General features: G+C 34.1%; 3 protein-coding genes across 9 annotated transcripts in view; all 3 read left to right on the top strand.

Annotated features, from left to right (window-relative positions):
• The first annotated feature begins 62 nt into the window (after window positions 1-62).
• On the top strand, window positions 63-969 carry LOC123312594 (mediator of RNA polymerase II transcription subunit 28-like). The gene is made up of 2 exons (XM_044897105.1): window positions 63-587; window positions 689-969. Exons 1-2 carry the CDS (start codon window positions 140-142, stop codon window positions 757-759), a joined length of 519 nt encoding a protein of 172 aa, XP_044753040.1. The 5' UTR covers window positions 63-139; the 3' UTR covers window positions 760-969.
• Window positions 970-3,198: 2,229 nt separating this feature from the next.
• Window positions 3,199-4,153, top strand: LOC123312595 (uncharacterized protein C1orf198 homolog). Its single transcript, XM_044897106.1, has 2 exons — window positions 3,199-3,817; window positions 3,875-4,153. Exons 1-2 carry the CDS (start codon window positions 3,422-3,424, stop codon window positions 3,980-3,982), a joined length of 504 nt encoding a protein of 167 aa, XP_044753041.1. The 5' UTR covers window positions 3,199-3,421; the 3' UTR covers window positions 3,983-4,153.
• A 679-nt stretch (window positions 4,154-4,832) lies between these two features.
• The window catches only part of LOC123312045, a 153,993-nt gene continuing 140,796 nt past the window's right edge, over window positions 4,833-18,029 (top strand). For 4 of the 7 annotated variants that reach the window (XM_044896239.1, XM_044896238.1, XM_044896233.1 and 1 more), the window contains exons 1-7: window positions 7,547-7,747; window positions 8,300-8,376; window positions 8,997-9,177; window positions 9,512-9,642; window positions 10,328-10,405; window positions 13,858-14,025; window positions 14,800-14,823. In XM_044896239.1, coding sequence (XP_044752174.1) covers window positions 7,669-7,747; window positions 8,300-8,376; window positions 8,997-9,177; window positions 9,512-9,642; window positions 10,328-10,405; window positions 13,858-14,025; window positions 14,800-14,823 — 738 coding nt within the window. In that variant the 5' untranslated portion in view covers window positions 7,547-7,668. Of the gene's footprint in view, window positions 4,923-7,545; window positions 7,748-8,019; window positions 8,147-8,299; window positions 8,377-8,996; window positions 9,178-9,511; window positions 9,643-10,327; window positions 10,406-13,857; window positions 14,026-14,799; window positions 14,824-18,029 lie in introns of those variants that run through there. The other 3 variants (XM_044896234.1, XM_044896235.1, XM_044896237.1) reach the window with 3 other exon arrangements.

Raw genomic sequence — 18,029 nt, 5'->3', positions numbered from 1 at the left:
TTTTTTACAATGACATTTATATTTGATTCAGTGGTATGATATAATATGTCATATGTCTAAAATTTAACCTCAATAATTTATTTATTTTGAAATTTTGAAGTTTACAGTAGCTATAAAAAATAATAGTGATATAATACAAATGAAGGAAGCATCTCCACCAGTTTCAGCTATGGCAACACCAACAAACGGTAGTGGTAATTTAGTAGATGAGTTTGAAGAAGCCTTTCAGCATTGCCTGAACGTCCTAACAGAAGATGAAGCTGTTCCTACAACAGATAAAGAAGAAATCAAAGTACAAGTTGAACAGACAACTTTGAGATTCATTGATTTGGCTAGACAAATGGACGCATTTTTCTTACAGAAAAGATTTCTTTTATCAGCTCTCAAACCTGAGATTGTTGTTAGAGAAGATATAAGTGAGTTACGTTTAGAGCTAGCAAGAAAAGAGGAACTCTTGAAGAGGCATTATGATAAGATAGCTGTCTGGCAGAATTTATTAGCTGACTTGAAAAGTTATACACGAAGCCCAGCACAAAGTAGCATTAGTACAGGAGTGAACAATGGAGTAATCCCACAGTCACCAATAGGTATGTGTAAAATGCCCTTTCATGTTTAAGCGTGACTTGCGAACAAAACTCAAAAATTTAAGATTTTTCAATACATTTCAATCATAAAACACTTTTTATAGGAATGCCAATGGAACAAGTCATGTGTAACATGCCTGATAGATTTCAGTATGGCAGGAATACTCATATATGATTGGAAAAGATGGATACTTTGCTGCTGCCAATTATTAGTAGAATGAATTCGGTGATAACCAACCTCTCCATTATTCATGCTTCCTCAAGAGATTCAACTATATTTATCGAGAAATCATTTTCTATTATAAAGTTTATGCCAGCGGTTATAAAACAAAGAATTTTAGAATGTCTAGTTTTGTATCATTATAATAAATTTTATGATTATAAAGTCTTTTTAATTAGAATTTCCTTGATTTTTGGATATTTTCTTCATCCCTGAAGAAAATCTGGAGTACCCAAGTCCTCTGAAAGGTGAATATAAAAAAATGTTAGTATATTCTGTGCTTGACAAGACTAAAGATTAACCTCTTTGACAAGACAACAGTAAATTTCACAGAACAGACTTGACGAGGAGCTAAATGCTCATACCCGAACCGACGTTGCCACGTCTGTCGTCTACTTTTTAAGCCACAGAACATTTGAAAACTGTCAACTGTTCATCTCTGACAGCCTGTCAACTCATTTCACTTGTCTTATTTATTTTTATTTTGTTATCAAAGACGCAAAGACCGTTTATTATTTACATTTTTCATTAATATTTTTTGTGAAATTGTGGTAATAGTTATATCAGAAAATCTGTATTGAATAGATGACCAATGCAACACAAATAACAGGGTTGCAATCACTTACAACATGATTAACAACACTAACAACAAGAAGTTTTGAGCGGAACGTTAAATTAAACTGATATATCTACATATAACAACATAAGGGTCCTGTAGCGTTCCTCGAACAACTGAAGAACATTAGAATCATTACTTGGAAGACTGAACCTGGTCGAAAGACCCTCTCGGTCAAAACAAAGATTTGGACCATTATAGGCCCCTCCAACCTTCTAGCCTCACAAAAATTGTGGAGGCAAGCAAAAGCGTCATTACAAGTAAAACTCCTCACTTGACGAATATTTTCGTTGTTCCAAGGTATAAAGTATTTAACTTCATCTAGAACTCTAAGAATATTTATTTGGCAATCTGTAATAGATAAATAGATATATGAAAAGTAAGTTGATATTAAACTTTTGATATGATAACTATCATCATCATATATCAAGATTTCTGAATTAACAATAAATTTTCTTTCAGTGAATACAGAATACCTAATTTATTGAAATTTTGAAAAACAAATCAAGAAGTGGCAGATTTTATTCCCAGAAGATAAGCCGGATGTACGAAAGCATTCAGAGCGTAGCAGCCTACAAATACTTTTTAATTGGCCTTTTACCTAGGTTGCTCTATAAAATATTTGGAACAAAATATTCCAGGAAAGTATTTCACAAAAGGGTTAGCACAGCTGAATTGATGTATATGCAGATAAAGGAATGATGACCAACCTGTAATAAAATACTGCTATGGGGATTGTGAAACCGTGGATCCATATGGATCACCATAGTAGACCATTGTTCCTGGCCTTTATTTCTACAGCGTTTGTACGGGTAATAAGAGATGGAATGAATATTTTCTCAAAATGTAAATACATAGTTTTGTGTAATTTAGTTGTATTAAATATTCTTGAAAAGATGCACCGTTTCATTGAAAAGGTGTATTCACTATAGGTATATATAACACAGGAACACGATAGTAGAAGTAATAAACTTTATTGAAACAATGTTTCCAAGCGCTAACAACTCAGGTCTTTCTGCCCAGGAACAGTATAAAAATATAATCGATACAAAATAGAACTATTAAGAAAAACAGCATAAATATGAGTATAAATAAATAACTGAAATCATTAACTCATCGAGTTCTCTTAATGCCAACATTCGAATTCATTGAAATTGATGAAAAAATCGAAGACAAACATCCAAGGTGGGCGCTAAAGTAAACAGGAGCCAGAAAGGTAAACTAGTATAAGTCAGCTTTCTTAATAATAGCATTTTTGTTGTCTCCTCGTCAAGTAATTTAAGTGAAGCTTCTTATGCTAAAATACAGAAATTTCTTCCGGAATAGGAAAAAAACTTAACACTGTTTCCTCAGCCTCCACATCCAACAACACAACGAGAAAATGGCATAATTATTCACTTCCTGCTAAAATACTGTGTGACTTTCCCAAGATATTGAATACTTTCATTACCATTACTGGCATTAATAACGCACATTTAACACTGTTGGCTAAAGAATCACTAGGATTAACACCACCATCAAATTAAAAACAAAAATAATGCATTTCAATGTACGTATTTTAACTAGAAGTAAAATAATATTCCAAATTATGTGTTATTTTTGCCTACACAACACCTCCACAATTTTATTTTGACGTCTATCTGACAGCTGGTTGAAGTTTCAGTACCGAAGTTGACAGTTTCAGAATGAGAGGTAGACGTGGCAACGTCGGTACGGGTATGAGCATTTAGCTCCTCGTAACAGACTTGACTTACTTTATGGTAAATTTTACTAATTTTAGGTTAACTGTAAATGTCAGGGTGACAGTTTTTTCAATACGTGAATTTTTCAAAAATTTTCTGAAATGTGTCTAAACCAAAGGGTTAATGCAATATTAGCATGTTTCTACTGCTAAATGAAAGTTTTCGAATTATATTTTTATATCCTTTGGATATCATGATGTCATTAGTACAGTAATTAACTGCATTTATTCAGGTTATGTTGAACTAACTTCTTTCGAACATGGATTTGAATAAAAGAGCTGAAGAATACTTCAGTTCCATGAATTCTATCGCCTCCCGAATTTATAATGACATAAATCAAACTAAAGCAGCTTACGAGGATTTATGGAATACCCTTAGTCCTGATGAACAAGAACAAATATTGAATGAAAGTATTATTAAGCCTGAAGTACAAATAAAATATAATTACCAAGATGAAGGAGGATTCAAAAAAAGCCAAGAATATTCTTCTAAAATTATTATTGATGAAAATAACTGTTCTTATCGAGATGAACATTCAGCTCCTTTCAGTTTTAAAACACGCAGTCAAAGAGATTTGTCCATACTCACTTCTAAAGATACCAAGATGAAGAAGCCTAATAGAGTCGTCAATATTCCTAGGAAACCTGCAGTGAAGGTTTGATATAAACTTCAGGTTTGTAATATTTTTAATTAAATTATTTTTTCAATTCAGGAAATAGAACCAGTCAAGCAGAAAATTGACTTGGAAGAAGTGGAAACAGATAATTCTTCAAACGATTTATTACCAAAAACAGGACTGGACTTTTTAGATAACTGGTAATGCCTTGAAACAAAGCCAAAGATGATTGTACTGCTCATAATCTATTTATAATAATGTAGTTTCAATATGCACAAGGGATATTTTGTATCTGATATGATCATGTATTTATTTGATTTGTATGTGTTTTTATATATAAAATATAAAAATAATAAAGTTTTTGTAAGCATTTAATGTTCGTTGAAATTTCCCTACCATGGAGGGTAATATATTTATTATACTTATTGGAAAGGGATAGGTTGGGTTTCAGTTGAGTATAAAACTGTAGGTGACCAATTTTATAAAATATGTCTCAAGAATTACTTCTTAAAAAGGAATAAATGCATATATACATAACTGGATGAAAATACTCAAGTTCTTCAGTGTGTGGGTGGATAGACTGGGTTGTAATTATCAGCTAATTATGCTGAATAAGTGGGTTTTTATCATTGTCATTTGAAAACTTGAGGGGTCCTTTTGGCTTTTAGGAGGAAGAAGTGGGGGACCAAACAGGGCACCATACTGTAGAAAAAAACAATTGTTTAAAGGGAGTTGCATTTTGGTTAGGACACCTGTATATTGTTATCAGAGAAGGCGACGCGCATTGAATCGCTTCTCATGTTCTCATTCTCGTAATTCCCGTTTTAGTAATTCAGTCTGTTTTGGTGCCTTGCTGCCAGAGCGCGTATTTTCGAGGTGCAGGAAATAACGTGTTACGAGCTGGACTGCCGTATTTTAATCCCACAGTTCCTTTTTTGATATATCCCATATGTTCCTGTCGGAAAATGGGAAAAAAGTGCTATTTTTTATACTGACTTTAATCTTTCCTATCTTTCCACAGTTTCCACCTATTATTCTATTATATTCTTAGTGCGTTTCGCGTAGATACGCGATTTGTTTCATCGCTCGATCATAATGGATTGTTTGGGAAGTCATTGCCACGATGGTGAGGATGACGAGGATGGTGAGTTATACCCATCCACTCTATGAAAAAGAAATTTTTAGAATAAAGACAAAATCGCATGAAGCCAGGGGCAACAAGTTGTCTCTGATAGAAGACGAAAGCTCTATTCTCAATTTTTCATGACTACAGTCCAGATTGTATTAGGAATACAATTTTGCTTGATGAAGGAGGTTAATTCGCAGGTCTTTTCAAATTTTGATTTACTTCCCCTTAAGTTGAAGAATCTTGCATCTTAGGTGCATCTGTTGCATGTGTGGATTATGCTTCAAGTTCTCATGAGCGATTTAAAAAGTTTGAGATCAGCGTGTGAAACATGAAAAGGCAAACAATGAAGGGAAAAAAGATAAGAGGCGGAATTGGAACTATAATTGGAAGAAAATAAATACCAGAGGCAAGAAGAACATAAAAAAAATTATGGAATTGGGTTCCGGATGGACTGAAGTCATGAGACGTTGACTGCTGATTCCGCAAGTTGGAGATGTTGCTATCAGTCATTAAAGAAAGCATATTTTTAGCATCATTTAATCATTAGTGGGTGAATAATGGACAATATTTATTAAAGATTCGTTTCCAGAGTAGTCCTCGCCTTTGGGTACTTAATGCCCAGATCAAATAAATAATCCGCGCTTCGCATATAAGTTCTGTTTGGACAAATATAATCAGAAGATATGACTAGCGCATACGCCATTCTGCAACAACGAATATTGTTACGAGTTGTTTTTTTGCCTGAATTTCGAACAGAAAAATCAATCTGAGTTTTTTCCGTGCTTTCGACACACTAATCTTTCGGACAAATTATGTTGATAGGAACTCAACGTCTCGAAATGAAGAGAAGAATACAAAGTAACCAATCATTAACATTGACGATTTGACTTTTTTGGTTCCAACATATTATATTGAGCTTAACACACGTAGAGAGAAGACGATAACTGAAAATATCTGCACCAATTCATATTCTCAAGTGATTCATCTCACAAAAGCTAAGAAATTCTGTTTTTGCAAAAAGGATTATCAGAAATTGCAAAATGGCGGATGCGAGAATCGTATACATTAGTAATTCTTTTACTCAACGCCAATAAAACCTACTATATACAATATGGAAGGAGTGGCACGAATTGATATCTTATCCGTGTCGTTTCAATGTTATCTAATATATTCGGAGATGCATTTCCTAGTAATCGTAACATTCATATGTCTCGAAAAACGCATACAACACGTAGGAAAATATAAACATCGATAACAGCAGTAGAATAACATTTCATTGGCTATTACCTTTATCTGAAGCGAATTTCTTGGTTTATCCAGCGGAGACCAGAGTCTCTGGTTTATCCGATCTTTTTTGACGTCATTGTATTATAAACATCACGAGTCATCACTGATTGAAGGAGAAAAACGAGAATTGAAAGGTTAGATAGATGCAGTTCAGGATCAAGGGAAGATTATGAAAATAAAACTAGATTTAATATCGAATTCGATACTTTTCTTACACAGAATTGGTACGACCTGCGGAAAAAGATCGAACAATCTCTGGGTTGCAAATTTTATAATTAATAAATTTCGAAAATGCAATGCTCTATCTAGAATGTCTCCAAAATATTTTGTATTTAAACAATTTGCCCCGTTTTGAAGTTAGGGGATTGAGAGAAATGCCGATACTGGTTTAAAAAGGCAATAAATTGTTATTGTTAACAATAACAATGAATTCGCCAAGCTGGTTTCTATCGTTGAATGCATTCTTCCAACGTATCAAATTCGCACAAAAACTACGTCGCGACAACGATGTTTGGATCAATATACTACTGCTCGTTTCGCGCCAACCAGAGCAAGGCCTCGTAGTAACCTCGTTCATTTTGTCGTAGGTTCAGTGTTTTCTTCCTGTCTCTTTCTTCCAGAAATTTGCAGATCAACTGTTTTCATAACATTGCATGTTGAACGATATTTGACCCAAATATGGAAATGGCAACAAGGGCATGCTATGCAATCTAGCACGAAAGAGAAATTTATCTATTTATGTAGATTTCTAAGCAGGAATTGAAAATTCGACAGTCTTTCAGGATTTTTCTCGTAAACTACCATAGAGAAATCAAACTATGGTAATTCCGATCTGATATATACCAAATTTGAGCTGTTTTGGACTCGTTGATTTGGAAAAATTTGCATTTTCGAAAAAAAAATCATAGGATTGATATTGAATCATTGTCACAAAATAGTAAACCCTTGCCCATGTACTACTACAAAACATATTAAGTATCTGGAGTCAATATAGCTGAGACTTGAGAGGATCTTTTTGGAATGGTGCTCGATTTTGAACCAAATTTCATGGAGTTAGCTCCACTGATTTTCCTGCAAATTCTTTTTTATTATTTATATGCACATCGCATATTCATAACCTTCGAAAATTTCAGAATGCGTTTCATTTCACCTTTTGCATTCAATTCAAAGGCCCATTCTTGAACATAATAAACAGCAAAACGAACATACTATGAAAAAAATTTAAGATGTAAATATTTACTCATCCCATATAGTGAACACTGTGTGATTTCCGCAAGAAAAAACGAAATAGTTCATGCGCGATTCGAATTTCACAAAAAAAACCTATAAAGAATTAGCCATATTACAATCGAAATCTCATTTGTATTTTGTGTGTGTTCTTGTAATCTGTGTCGTATTTTTGTTAGTGTTTTTCGTCGTTATTTTGAATAATTGAGGCTGTCTGTGCGTACTTGAGACAAAAATTTTCGAAAGGATGTCAGGTTTTATAGGTAGAGGTCTGGCGTCAGGTCTTAGGATATTTGGAATTCAAAGTGAAGCAGATAGAGTCTGCCGTGAGTAAATAATGATCATAAAAATTTATATTTTTCTGCAAACTATTCCTCAGCTTGATTAAGATGCTTTAATGTTAAATTACTTACATTTAGTGAAGGGTAATATGAAAGTAATGAATATCAACGGAATTTCTTTATCGAAATAATCTCTTGTTGTTGTCTGAATTATTCCTTGAATATTCATTGATAGTACCTACTTCGGTAATAAACGAAGTATTAATAACAGTGTTGAATTGGCAGGTCATTCATTCATTTATTCTTCGAGAGGTCGTGTTGTTTAACGCATCAAGGACTCAACTACCGTTCTATACGTTTTCTCTGTTTTTATATCGTTTTGGGGAGTAATTGTATTTATTTCGGTGAAAATGAATCTTCTTTCTTCTGTCCGTAAAAAGAGAGGTGAGTTCGAGGCCATAATTTTTTGAGATTTACCGAAAAATACTGAGTAGAATGTCAGGCCTTATTATTTCATTATTGTATGTTCTTGTTCTCAAATTAATACATATTTAATTGAATTTCGAAATTTTGAAATAATTGTTGTTTTTTTTGCAGAACGATGTTCCACAATCATAGATGGACCTTGCATGTGTGCTCCGTCATACCCATATAGGCGTTTGGAAGTTGAGAAGGTAGCTTTTTTAGTATGTTCATATTTCATGGTCTTTGTTACTAATTTTTTGTATTAAATATCGAGTAATTATATAGATATACATATATGTTTTCACTATTCGAAACAGAGGAGACTTTTATGGTATTCTCACGCCATATGAAGTTATATATGTAGGTAGGTACGTATTTGAAGGCCAATTATCAATTCGATTTTAATGAAACGTAAATTCCAATAAAATTATTTATCTAAGGTAGTCATAATGCAATGTGTCGGGTTCAAATGATGTGTACTTACTTGAATAAATTAAATTATTTATCAATGGAACTTGTTTACTACGAGTAGAGTGTGGAGTTTTCATATGAATTCTTCAGGAATATTTGATGAATGAAGCGAAAATTTGAAGGGAGTATTTTATTTTTATTTTGGGGAGATTCATTGGAAATATGAGTTGCAAAAAACTTTATACCACCTTAATCTTACCTATTTCCTCGAAAGCATACTTACCTCTGTATTCTCGAAGAAGAAATCGATGCTAGTCTTCGATCTCCTATTGATCCACTTCATTGTTGATGACGATCAGAGGATCATTATGAAATTGAAATTTACGTATGTACATAATTGGTTGTTTTCTCATTTTAGCATGAAAGACCTGTTAAAATAACTTTTTACAAATCCGATTACTCGGATGTAGGCAAAGTAGTTATGGATGTTGAGAGGTCTATGATTGTACATGATTTATGCAAGATACTCGCACAAAAAATGGAATTTACCACTACGGCATTTTGGTCGTTGGTAGAAATCTGGGTGGATAAAAAGGCCGGTAAGTGCATTTTTCCCATAAAATTGCTTTCAAAGTCTTCTTAGAGAATTTTCTGAATTTGCTTCGATTTCAATGCTGATAGTCAGAATAAAAAAGTTTTTTGCTTAATGTTTTATTTAAATGCGTTCATAGTTTGAAATTTCGAATATAGTATTGTCAAGAATTTAACAATTTTATGCCTTCAGGCCTCCAAGCTCTCTAGTTTGAACCTTTTTTCATTCATAAATTTTATAATAAAATGAATTTCTCCAACAACAATGTATTTTTATTTCTGACGGTTTAGATATTATGTTTTCATATTAAAATTATTAGTTTTCATATGATTTTCTTGTAGAGCGTGTGCTTGAAGAACACGAAAAAATGGTGGACGTTTACAAAGAAATGTTGAAATTCAAAAGGAGAGCTACCGTTCGCTATGTGTTGAGACAAAATGTATCCAAATTCGATTTTCTAGTCGAACCTGTTGTGAGTATTTTTAAAAGTTTGCTTTCCGTTTCTGTATCAAGAATTGACAGGTGCATTTCCCAATTTATTATGAAGTAGATGCCGAACTATGATTTTCCATAAAGTAGCTAATATAAATTCTCAGTTCGTCTTGATGTCATTGATACAAATATCGAAATTTAGAGGTGGTGGAATCTCTTGGGAAATATGTGAACTATACGATGTAGTCAAATTACAGAAACCGCTAACTGGAGCAGAAATCTGTAAAATTAGAAGTATCCTGTAATATGAAAAGTTTCCTGTAATATGAAAGATTTCCTGTAATATGAAAAGTTTCCTGTAATATGAGCAGCGCTCTGTAATATAACTTCTAGAAACTTTTTACATTCAGTGCTAGATGGCGCTCAATATAGTAGAAATTTTATACGTTGGAATCTTCTATTTTTTAAATTCGATTATGGAAATTCTTTTTTTCGGGAAAAATGCCATGGCATTTTTCAGATAAGGGTTGCAACGTTATGTAAATTTTTCTACTTTTTTCGGTAATTGCCCTGGTTCACTTGACACCAAGGAGTCTTCTTGATGGAACTGACGACGGATTATCCGATTTTCAATATTTTCTATTCGAAAGTTATCTGAGAAATATATTATCTTTATGTATCTATCAAAACGTATCATCGATATTATCTTTTCACTTTTTCTTCAGAGATGTCGAAATGAAGGAGGTATAATTTGTGAAGATCCAAAGTTTTTCGAGGATAACCATTTGGTTTGTTATATCGAGGTAAGTTCGTGTAAAATTTAATAAATATTAACACAACTTAACTGGTGACTCATGAAACAGAATTCCAAACACATCAACAAAATTCGGAAAATAACATTTGTTGGTAACATTTTCAGAACATGAAAATAATTGAAATGGAGATAATTGATATTATTGAGTACCTACATCAAGTGAACGGTTTTCTCTTGACTTTTACGAGAAAAGAATACGGGAAGTTTCAATTTCTTTTTATCAACTTGTTCCTATCAACATTTCACATTCTTCAATTATCATAATTTACGGTCTGAGGAAGCTCTATCTCGGTTTGTATGTTTATGCAAGCTTTTCAAATAAAGATAAGGACATTCACGTGCAAATGAACAACTGCCTGTGGATTATTTCCATTTATTCATTTCCTGCTGCACTATCGACTTCTGAATTACTGAAACACTTTCACTCAATTGAGCCAGACAAAATGAACTGCTGTTAAAAGAATGACAGATAAAGAGTGCTAAAAATTCGCATAATGCATTTAAATTTTCTTCGTGGAATGTTAGCCTCTTTATCAGGAAACTCGTTAATCATTAAGGATGATAATGAATTATGTATGAATAATAAAATGTTTAACTTGCCCATTAGAATTATGCTACCGTCGTTGTGTGAAATTATCAATTCGAGATAACAATGTGAAAAATTACTGAAAGGATGAAAAACGGCGTTTCGGGAACATAAAGTGAAACCGGGAATAATTTCCGTATCATACTCGTGTGCATTGTTATGCTAAATACGGGCATTTTTCTAAACAAACTGGATGATTCCAGTAATTTTTTCAATGCGACGAGTAGTATTTGTTGACTGATTTATGGTATTTTGAGGAGTATTTCACGAGGAAATAATTAAGTTTAGAGCTTTTAGTATTCATCCAAAATAGGTCGTAAGTGCTGAGAATGGTATGCTAAGGGACTTCCAAGATAGATGCATGTTTTAGTGGTTTCCGCATTAGAAAATAAAAAAACCTATTCTGAAGTTGCTATGTGTTTAACAAGGACTTTTTAACGGTAAACGCTCCTTGTTTCCGGTCAGGTCGACGAACTTTATCATCATTATCCTTCTATCCTATGAAATATTCGAAACAAACGAAATGGTAGAAGTTTCAAATTCGTGAACGAACTCCTTCTTCCTCTTACGAAACCATCCAGTCCAAGGATCTCGAGAAAACGGTCTACTGCATTCAGAGTGAAGCCATTTCCCCGCATTTCCTCGGAAATATATTCATAAATACCGCAAGTACAATACCAGTAACACTCAGGCCATAAAGCAGGTTTATTGGAGTGCTATTTAAGAAGTTGGAACGTTTATATTGTATGCACTGAATACAGTGACGGCTCGTGCCCATAACATGTGGGTCGGCCAGACCCAGGATATACAGGGGAATATCCTGAAATAAAATTAATATCTATTTTTCCAACCAATAACTGAAAATGAAAACGCGGAATCCCACCAGAATCTCTGTTTTTCTAAAATTAAATATTGATATATTTTTTGTCGATTAAGTTTCTGAAGATAAGTTGGATAGGGTTGCGGCTAAGGGATGGAAAAAAATATTCAATTTTATTTCCCAAAAATAAATGCAATCAGAAATGACATGGTTTTCAGCATCTTGATGTTAAGTTATTGGTTGAGAAACTACTCATTGATAGAAGAAGAAGGTAATTGAGAAGCAATTGGTGGGTTTCAGTGTCTTCATTTTGAGTGGTTGATTAATATTGAAGAAATATTAATTTTATTCCAAACTTATGCCCCATCCTGTAGATATAGTCTGATTTATTTTTATACAACAGTGTATAAAAGTTTCGTTTTCAATGCGATATAAAGGCTTGTTTTTGGAGAAAGAATGTACTATACTTCTTTGTTTTTGCCCAGCTTTTGAATAATAGTTTTATTCTTCTTCGGTGTCTCTCTGTAAATACCGACAACAAATTTATTACAACACAAAACGTCAATACGAATCAAAATTTTAAGTTCACTGAAACACATCTACAATTTTGATTTTAAGTGAAAAAGTACTAATTTTTCCTTTCTTTATTTCACCATTCTTCCTTCTACTGTCACATGATCTTGTGACAGGATGCAAAGTTTGTTTCGATTTGCTACTACTCCAATTATTCAACAATTAAAGAAAATTAGAATCCACTCAGATTGTCAAAATTTACGAAATGAATCGAAGAAAACTGATATACACGTGCACCCCTTTCTCTTATTCTACGACACTGACCTAATTCAATTCAATATGAGAACAGCGATGCGGATGCGATTCTTATATCCCCACTCCGAGGCTCGGCCGGCCGGCCTACGCGTATTCAAGAAGCTTAGAAATCACCGTGCCCTTATAAATGCACTAGGAATCACGAATTTTTATGGTCAAAAAATCACTAAACTACTCTTATACGGTCGGAATACCCTTTTTCAAAAATTAACTATTCATTTATTAATAAAAAAATCTAACTATAATTAGGGATATATTATATTTTCATTGACTAAAACTACTCTTAAAAGGTGCGAATACGCTCTTTTCTAAAATAGACATAATATTTAATGATTAACTATTCATTTGATAATATAATATCTTAGAATAGACAATGAGGAAATCTAGAAATATGACAACTAAACGACCAAACCATAGCAAGGTAGCCCCAACTCGTGCTGGCCGACCGTGTATGTATCTAGCAGCGACGTAATACGATGTTCAACTTGGTGATAACTGCGTGCGACGTAGGTGCTGTATAGTACAATAACTTGAAGCGTTTCGCTGGGCTACTGCCGGCTGGCCGACCTAGCGTGTAGCGTGTTTATCGTAAGGAAAGAGAACTTCGAAATAAACTAACTCAGGGCGACAGGGGCGTCTCGTTGATCGAAATAAGTTGTCGTACGTATTACTAGGGAATTAATCGAGAATTTAATATCGAAATTAATCATTTGGAATAAGTTCTGAAGAATAAAATAATTATAATTATTTTCCATTTCTCGATTATATTTGGGTCGGCCCGGCCGACCCTGCATACCCGGACGAGCCGTCATTGACTGAATAAAACGAAGATACTGTAACGATACAATCTGACTGCATAAAAGTGAGGGGTATAAATAGAGAAGAATTACGGTGTGGCGACCGGAAAATATCAGTTTCCACTCCGGACGAGTGGCTTGAAGGGTGCGATTATATATATAGCGAAAGGGATAACAGCTTGTGGAATACACCGCATTTTATCCGACGTATTCCTGATGAATGAAGACCGGAATTTTGACAGAAGGAAACTAACCATTAGATGATGAATTTGTTTTTTCATTGCTTTCCAATGAAGTTCTCAAGGTGTTATTGTCTTTATTCATAATTTGAACAAATTGAGATCGATAGAAACTTATTTTTTCGACTTAATTCTGTCTGCTCGTTGTTCAGTGCCATATGATCATTTCAGAAATCTGTGGACGAAAGTATATGCCCAGTTTTCTTCTCAAGAGCCTTGATGCTGAATGATAAGGGTTGGAAATTAGTTTTTATTTTACTGAAAGACAGGAGGTTGTATTATACCGATGATAGAGATGGTGAGACGAGACTAATGGAGTTGTCAGAGATGGAGATCAGGGTGAGTAACATAATAATGATATATCAATATTGCATATAGAAAATAGTCAACAAGGGCCTCAAGAATCCCAAAACGTTTTCAGTATTCTCAAAATTTTCATATTCAAATTCATGTAAATTGGTTCTGGTATTGAATTAAGAAATGGAGAATCTAAAACTACTTTTACCACATGTTGAATCAATAAAATTGATTTCGATTCCGAAAATGATTTTCAGATACACTTGAGACATCCTTTGAACGATCGTTTTCAGTGTTAATCGTGATATCTGTTACATGGCCGTCTATGATATGTATTACGAAGGTCAGTAACTATTGTTGGACAAGCTGTAATCTGATTCTTAGCTAGCGTTACATGCTCACACGGTCAATGATTACTCGGAGTTTTTCATTAAGATTGAATTTCGTAATGCATTTCAATACGGATTTTGAGGAACGGAAATAGTGTGATACTCCCATATCACAACTTTTTTCATTTTTTCCATCAGATGCCAGATATTTTCGGAAAAAGCGGTTTAACAATTCGTTTTAGAGTCTATCGATCTGTATTCGCGAAGACCAAGGAATATTTCTACGTTAGAAGTGATATACACTACTCAAGAATTGATAGAGACCGTTTAAACATTTCTCTTCACTCCTGGCTTTTTTTAAGCTCTCATGAACATCTTTTATACATGTCATTTTATCTTACTTTATCAAGCTAATGCTCTCTGAAATCTATTAATTGTAGTAGGCTGCTGGTGGTATAAGAAATATAACGGATTCTTTCTATTTCAGAAACACTTTTACCCTTTGGGACCGGTGAGTAGTTATTTTTCTTCATTTCTGTTTATTTTTGTTTCTTTGTTGATTATTATCCCAAAAAATAATCAAATTTTCGGAATTTCTCTGTAGATAACTACGCTACGGTAATAGTTAGATGGTTTGTGTCCGTCTTTTACCTTTTTTCTCCAGTATGATAGTATTTTTTGTGGGCATTATCTTGTAAACTGATAATCTGGTTGCGTTTGGGCGAATTACTTCGAATATTATAAGAATATGCTTCAACTTACACATATATACTCCCACCTGTCGGCCATCTGTCATTTCACCTGTTCGGTTTCGAACGGAGTCTCCACCCTGTATTCTCTACCTCGGCGGTTTTTCCGATGCAGAGTTGAAATTATTCCGACGAAACGTCAGTTAGGAGGTACAATACGCGCGGGGATTTTCTTTGAATTTTCACCGGCTTTCCTTGAATAGACGCCCACAATAGGTCCTCCGAATATAATACCACGGGGCTTTAAACCGGCAAAAACGAGAAGAAAAATATGGATACGATTTCATCCGGAAAGGCTTCCTCCTTTCGGGCACCATCATCCTCGAACGCCTCTTTTTTTTCCCGAGAATCCATCACCCGGAAGTGGGGGAGGATTTTCATTTCATCTCTAACAATAAACGAACCTGCTATACGGGCGCAGACTTCGATTATAATATTCCGGGGGAGCTTACCTTCTTTATGAAAATTTTAGCGGATACTGCTCGAAATGAACACGGGCCTTCGGATCAGAACGTATCTTCTGCAAATATTGACCACTCTACAGAATTACATTTCGTGTGAACTGGTCGATATCGATGCATTGGAGGAAGGGTTAATGGCTCTATGTGAGAGTCCGAAGAATCGGGCTGATATGGCGTTTTTCAATGGAGCTAAAGAGGTAGATTTCACCCAATAAACCGTATACAGGGTGAGTCTTTGACTCGTACAAAAATTTTAACAACAGATTCTTGAGGTCAAAAGAAACACTTTTTTCCCATACCAGGCTGTTGAAAATCTATGAAAAAATGTTATTTTTAGTTCTATTTCACGAACGGTTTTATCGAATGAAATGAATTTCGAAATATAGTTTTTCGTTTATTTGATGAATCTTTTTCGAACACAAGATATCACACACGTTTTCCAGTTTTCTCATTATGACCATTACGTACCATAAAAATACCAAAAATTCAAAGAAACCAACTCTTGAAACTGAGTTGGAGGCTATTTAATGAATATTTGAACGTTTTGTAAAATATAAGTATTCCTCATATTTTCTCGTATGATGAGCCGTTTTCGAGTAATTTGATGATAAAAATATCTGGGAATTTCGAAAAATTGTGTTCTCTGCCTGAATACAACTCTTTTTAAAAGATCCACAGATGTGCATGTAGTGTCGCAGATTCAGCTTGCTATTCTGAAGAGAATTTTGTTTTGCCAGGGGTGGTACAGCTCATTATGAAAACTTAAAATTGCTATATCAGGGCCGAATAGGAAAAAATGGTATGGAAAAAAAGTTTTTTTTTTGACCTCAACAATCTACTGTTAAAATATTTATACGAGTCGAAGACTCAGCATGTCTAAGTCTCCCTACCAACCAAACTATTTATCTTTTTGCATTTGTTCTGATTTTGAATGGAGACCGAGATATCAAGGGTGGCTCCTCTTCAAATTGACACGTATGCACATACTCGTGTTCTCTCAATGTAGATTTGATTGATAATATGTTTTACCTCCAGAAAGATATTTCAACATTACGATCGCCACGGAGGTTGGAAGAATCATTCATCACAATAATTTTTCAATTCACGACGGATATCTCTTATGTGTGTGAAGTTGGCCCAGCACTTTTCGATTTTCGAAAAAAAAATTTTTGTGCTGAATTGTGCTAGGTTTGTGCTGATTTGTGCCGTTAAAATTTTTGTTTCATTCCACACGGTTCTCAAAATATTTCACAAAATGTATAGAATGGGCTAGCCCAGCACTTATCGAAAAAATGAGTTTTTACGACTGAAACAGGTTGTGCTATGCATGTTCAGTACTGTGCCGTTCGAATTTTTGCGAAAGTCCCTCTTATCTCCCGGAAAATCGAAAATGAAGAAAAAAGTTAGCCCAGCACTTTTGATTTTTCTTTCCAAAAATTGGTGGAAAAATTTGTGCTACATTTGTGCTGACTTGTGCCGTAAATATTTTCTCGAAAATTCGTCGGATTTTCCGGGAAATCGCGAAATTAAGAAAAATGTCAGCCCAGCACTTTCTTGTTTTTGCAGTTTGATTTTTTTTATTAAGTTGTGCTACATTTGTGCTGATTTGTGGCGTTGAGATTTTCAGAAAAAACTTTCAACTTTTCCTTCAAATGGTGGATATCAGAAAAATCAGTAGATTGCCTGAAAATCAGTATAAATGGCAACAGGCCGAATACCGTTGAGGTTGGCAACCCTGCGTGCACAACCTACGACTTATCAAGTTTTGCATAGCGTCATAAATCATCAGAAGTGTATCACGATAACAATGTTGCCAGAATTCAGTTTTCAGGAGAGAAATCTCGTAAATTGAGCTTAATAAACACCAACGTGGATAGCTAATGACTAAAGAAGATTACTATTGTTTATAACTTGTAGATAAAACTCTTGAAAAACTAATGTTAATGGCTGTTTACATGCTGTTAATTTTTCAGCTTAATTTCATACACGGACTGAAACGTATCTTCCATATATATAAAATTTTGAGATTAACGGTAAACTATTTTCAGAGTCACGCATCTGCATCTGTATCAAGAAAATTGAGTTATAAACAATAGTAATCTTTTACAGTCATTGGCTTTCCACGCTGGAGTTCATTAAGCTCAATTTACGAGTATTAGGCCTGTTGCCATTTATACTGATTTCAGGCAATCTACTGATTTTTCTGATATCCACCATTTGAAGGAAAAGTTGAAAGTTTTTTTTGGAAATCTCAACGGCACAAATCAGCACAAATGTAGCACAATTTAATAAAAAAAATTAAACTGCAAAAACACGAAAGTGCTGGGCTGACTTTTTTCCAAAATCTAAATTTTTTGGAAAACTAGAAGGATTTTCGTGAAAATTTCAACGGCACAAGTTGGCACACGACTAGCACAATTTTTCACATAGTTTTCATTGAGAAAAAACGAAAGTGCTGGGCTAACTTTTTTTTCAATTTTGCGATTTCCCGGAAAATCCGACTAATT

Source organism: Coccinella septempunctata, chromosome 4 (genome assembly GCF_907165205.1).
Source record: "Coccinella septempunctata chromosome 4, icCocSept1.1, whole genome shotgun sequence".
In the NCBI taxonomy this organism is placed as follows: Eukaryota; Metazoa; Arthropoda; class Insecta; order Coleoptera; family Coccinellidae; genus Coccinella; species Coccinella septempunctata.
This window is presented reverse-complemented; position numbering and strand designations above follow the sequence as displayed.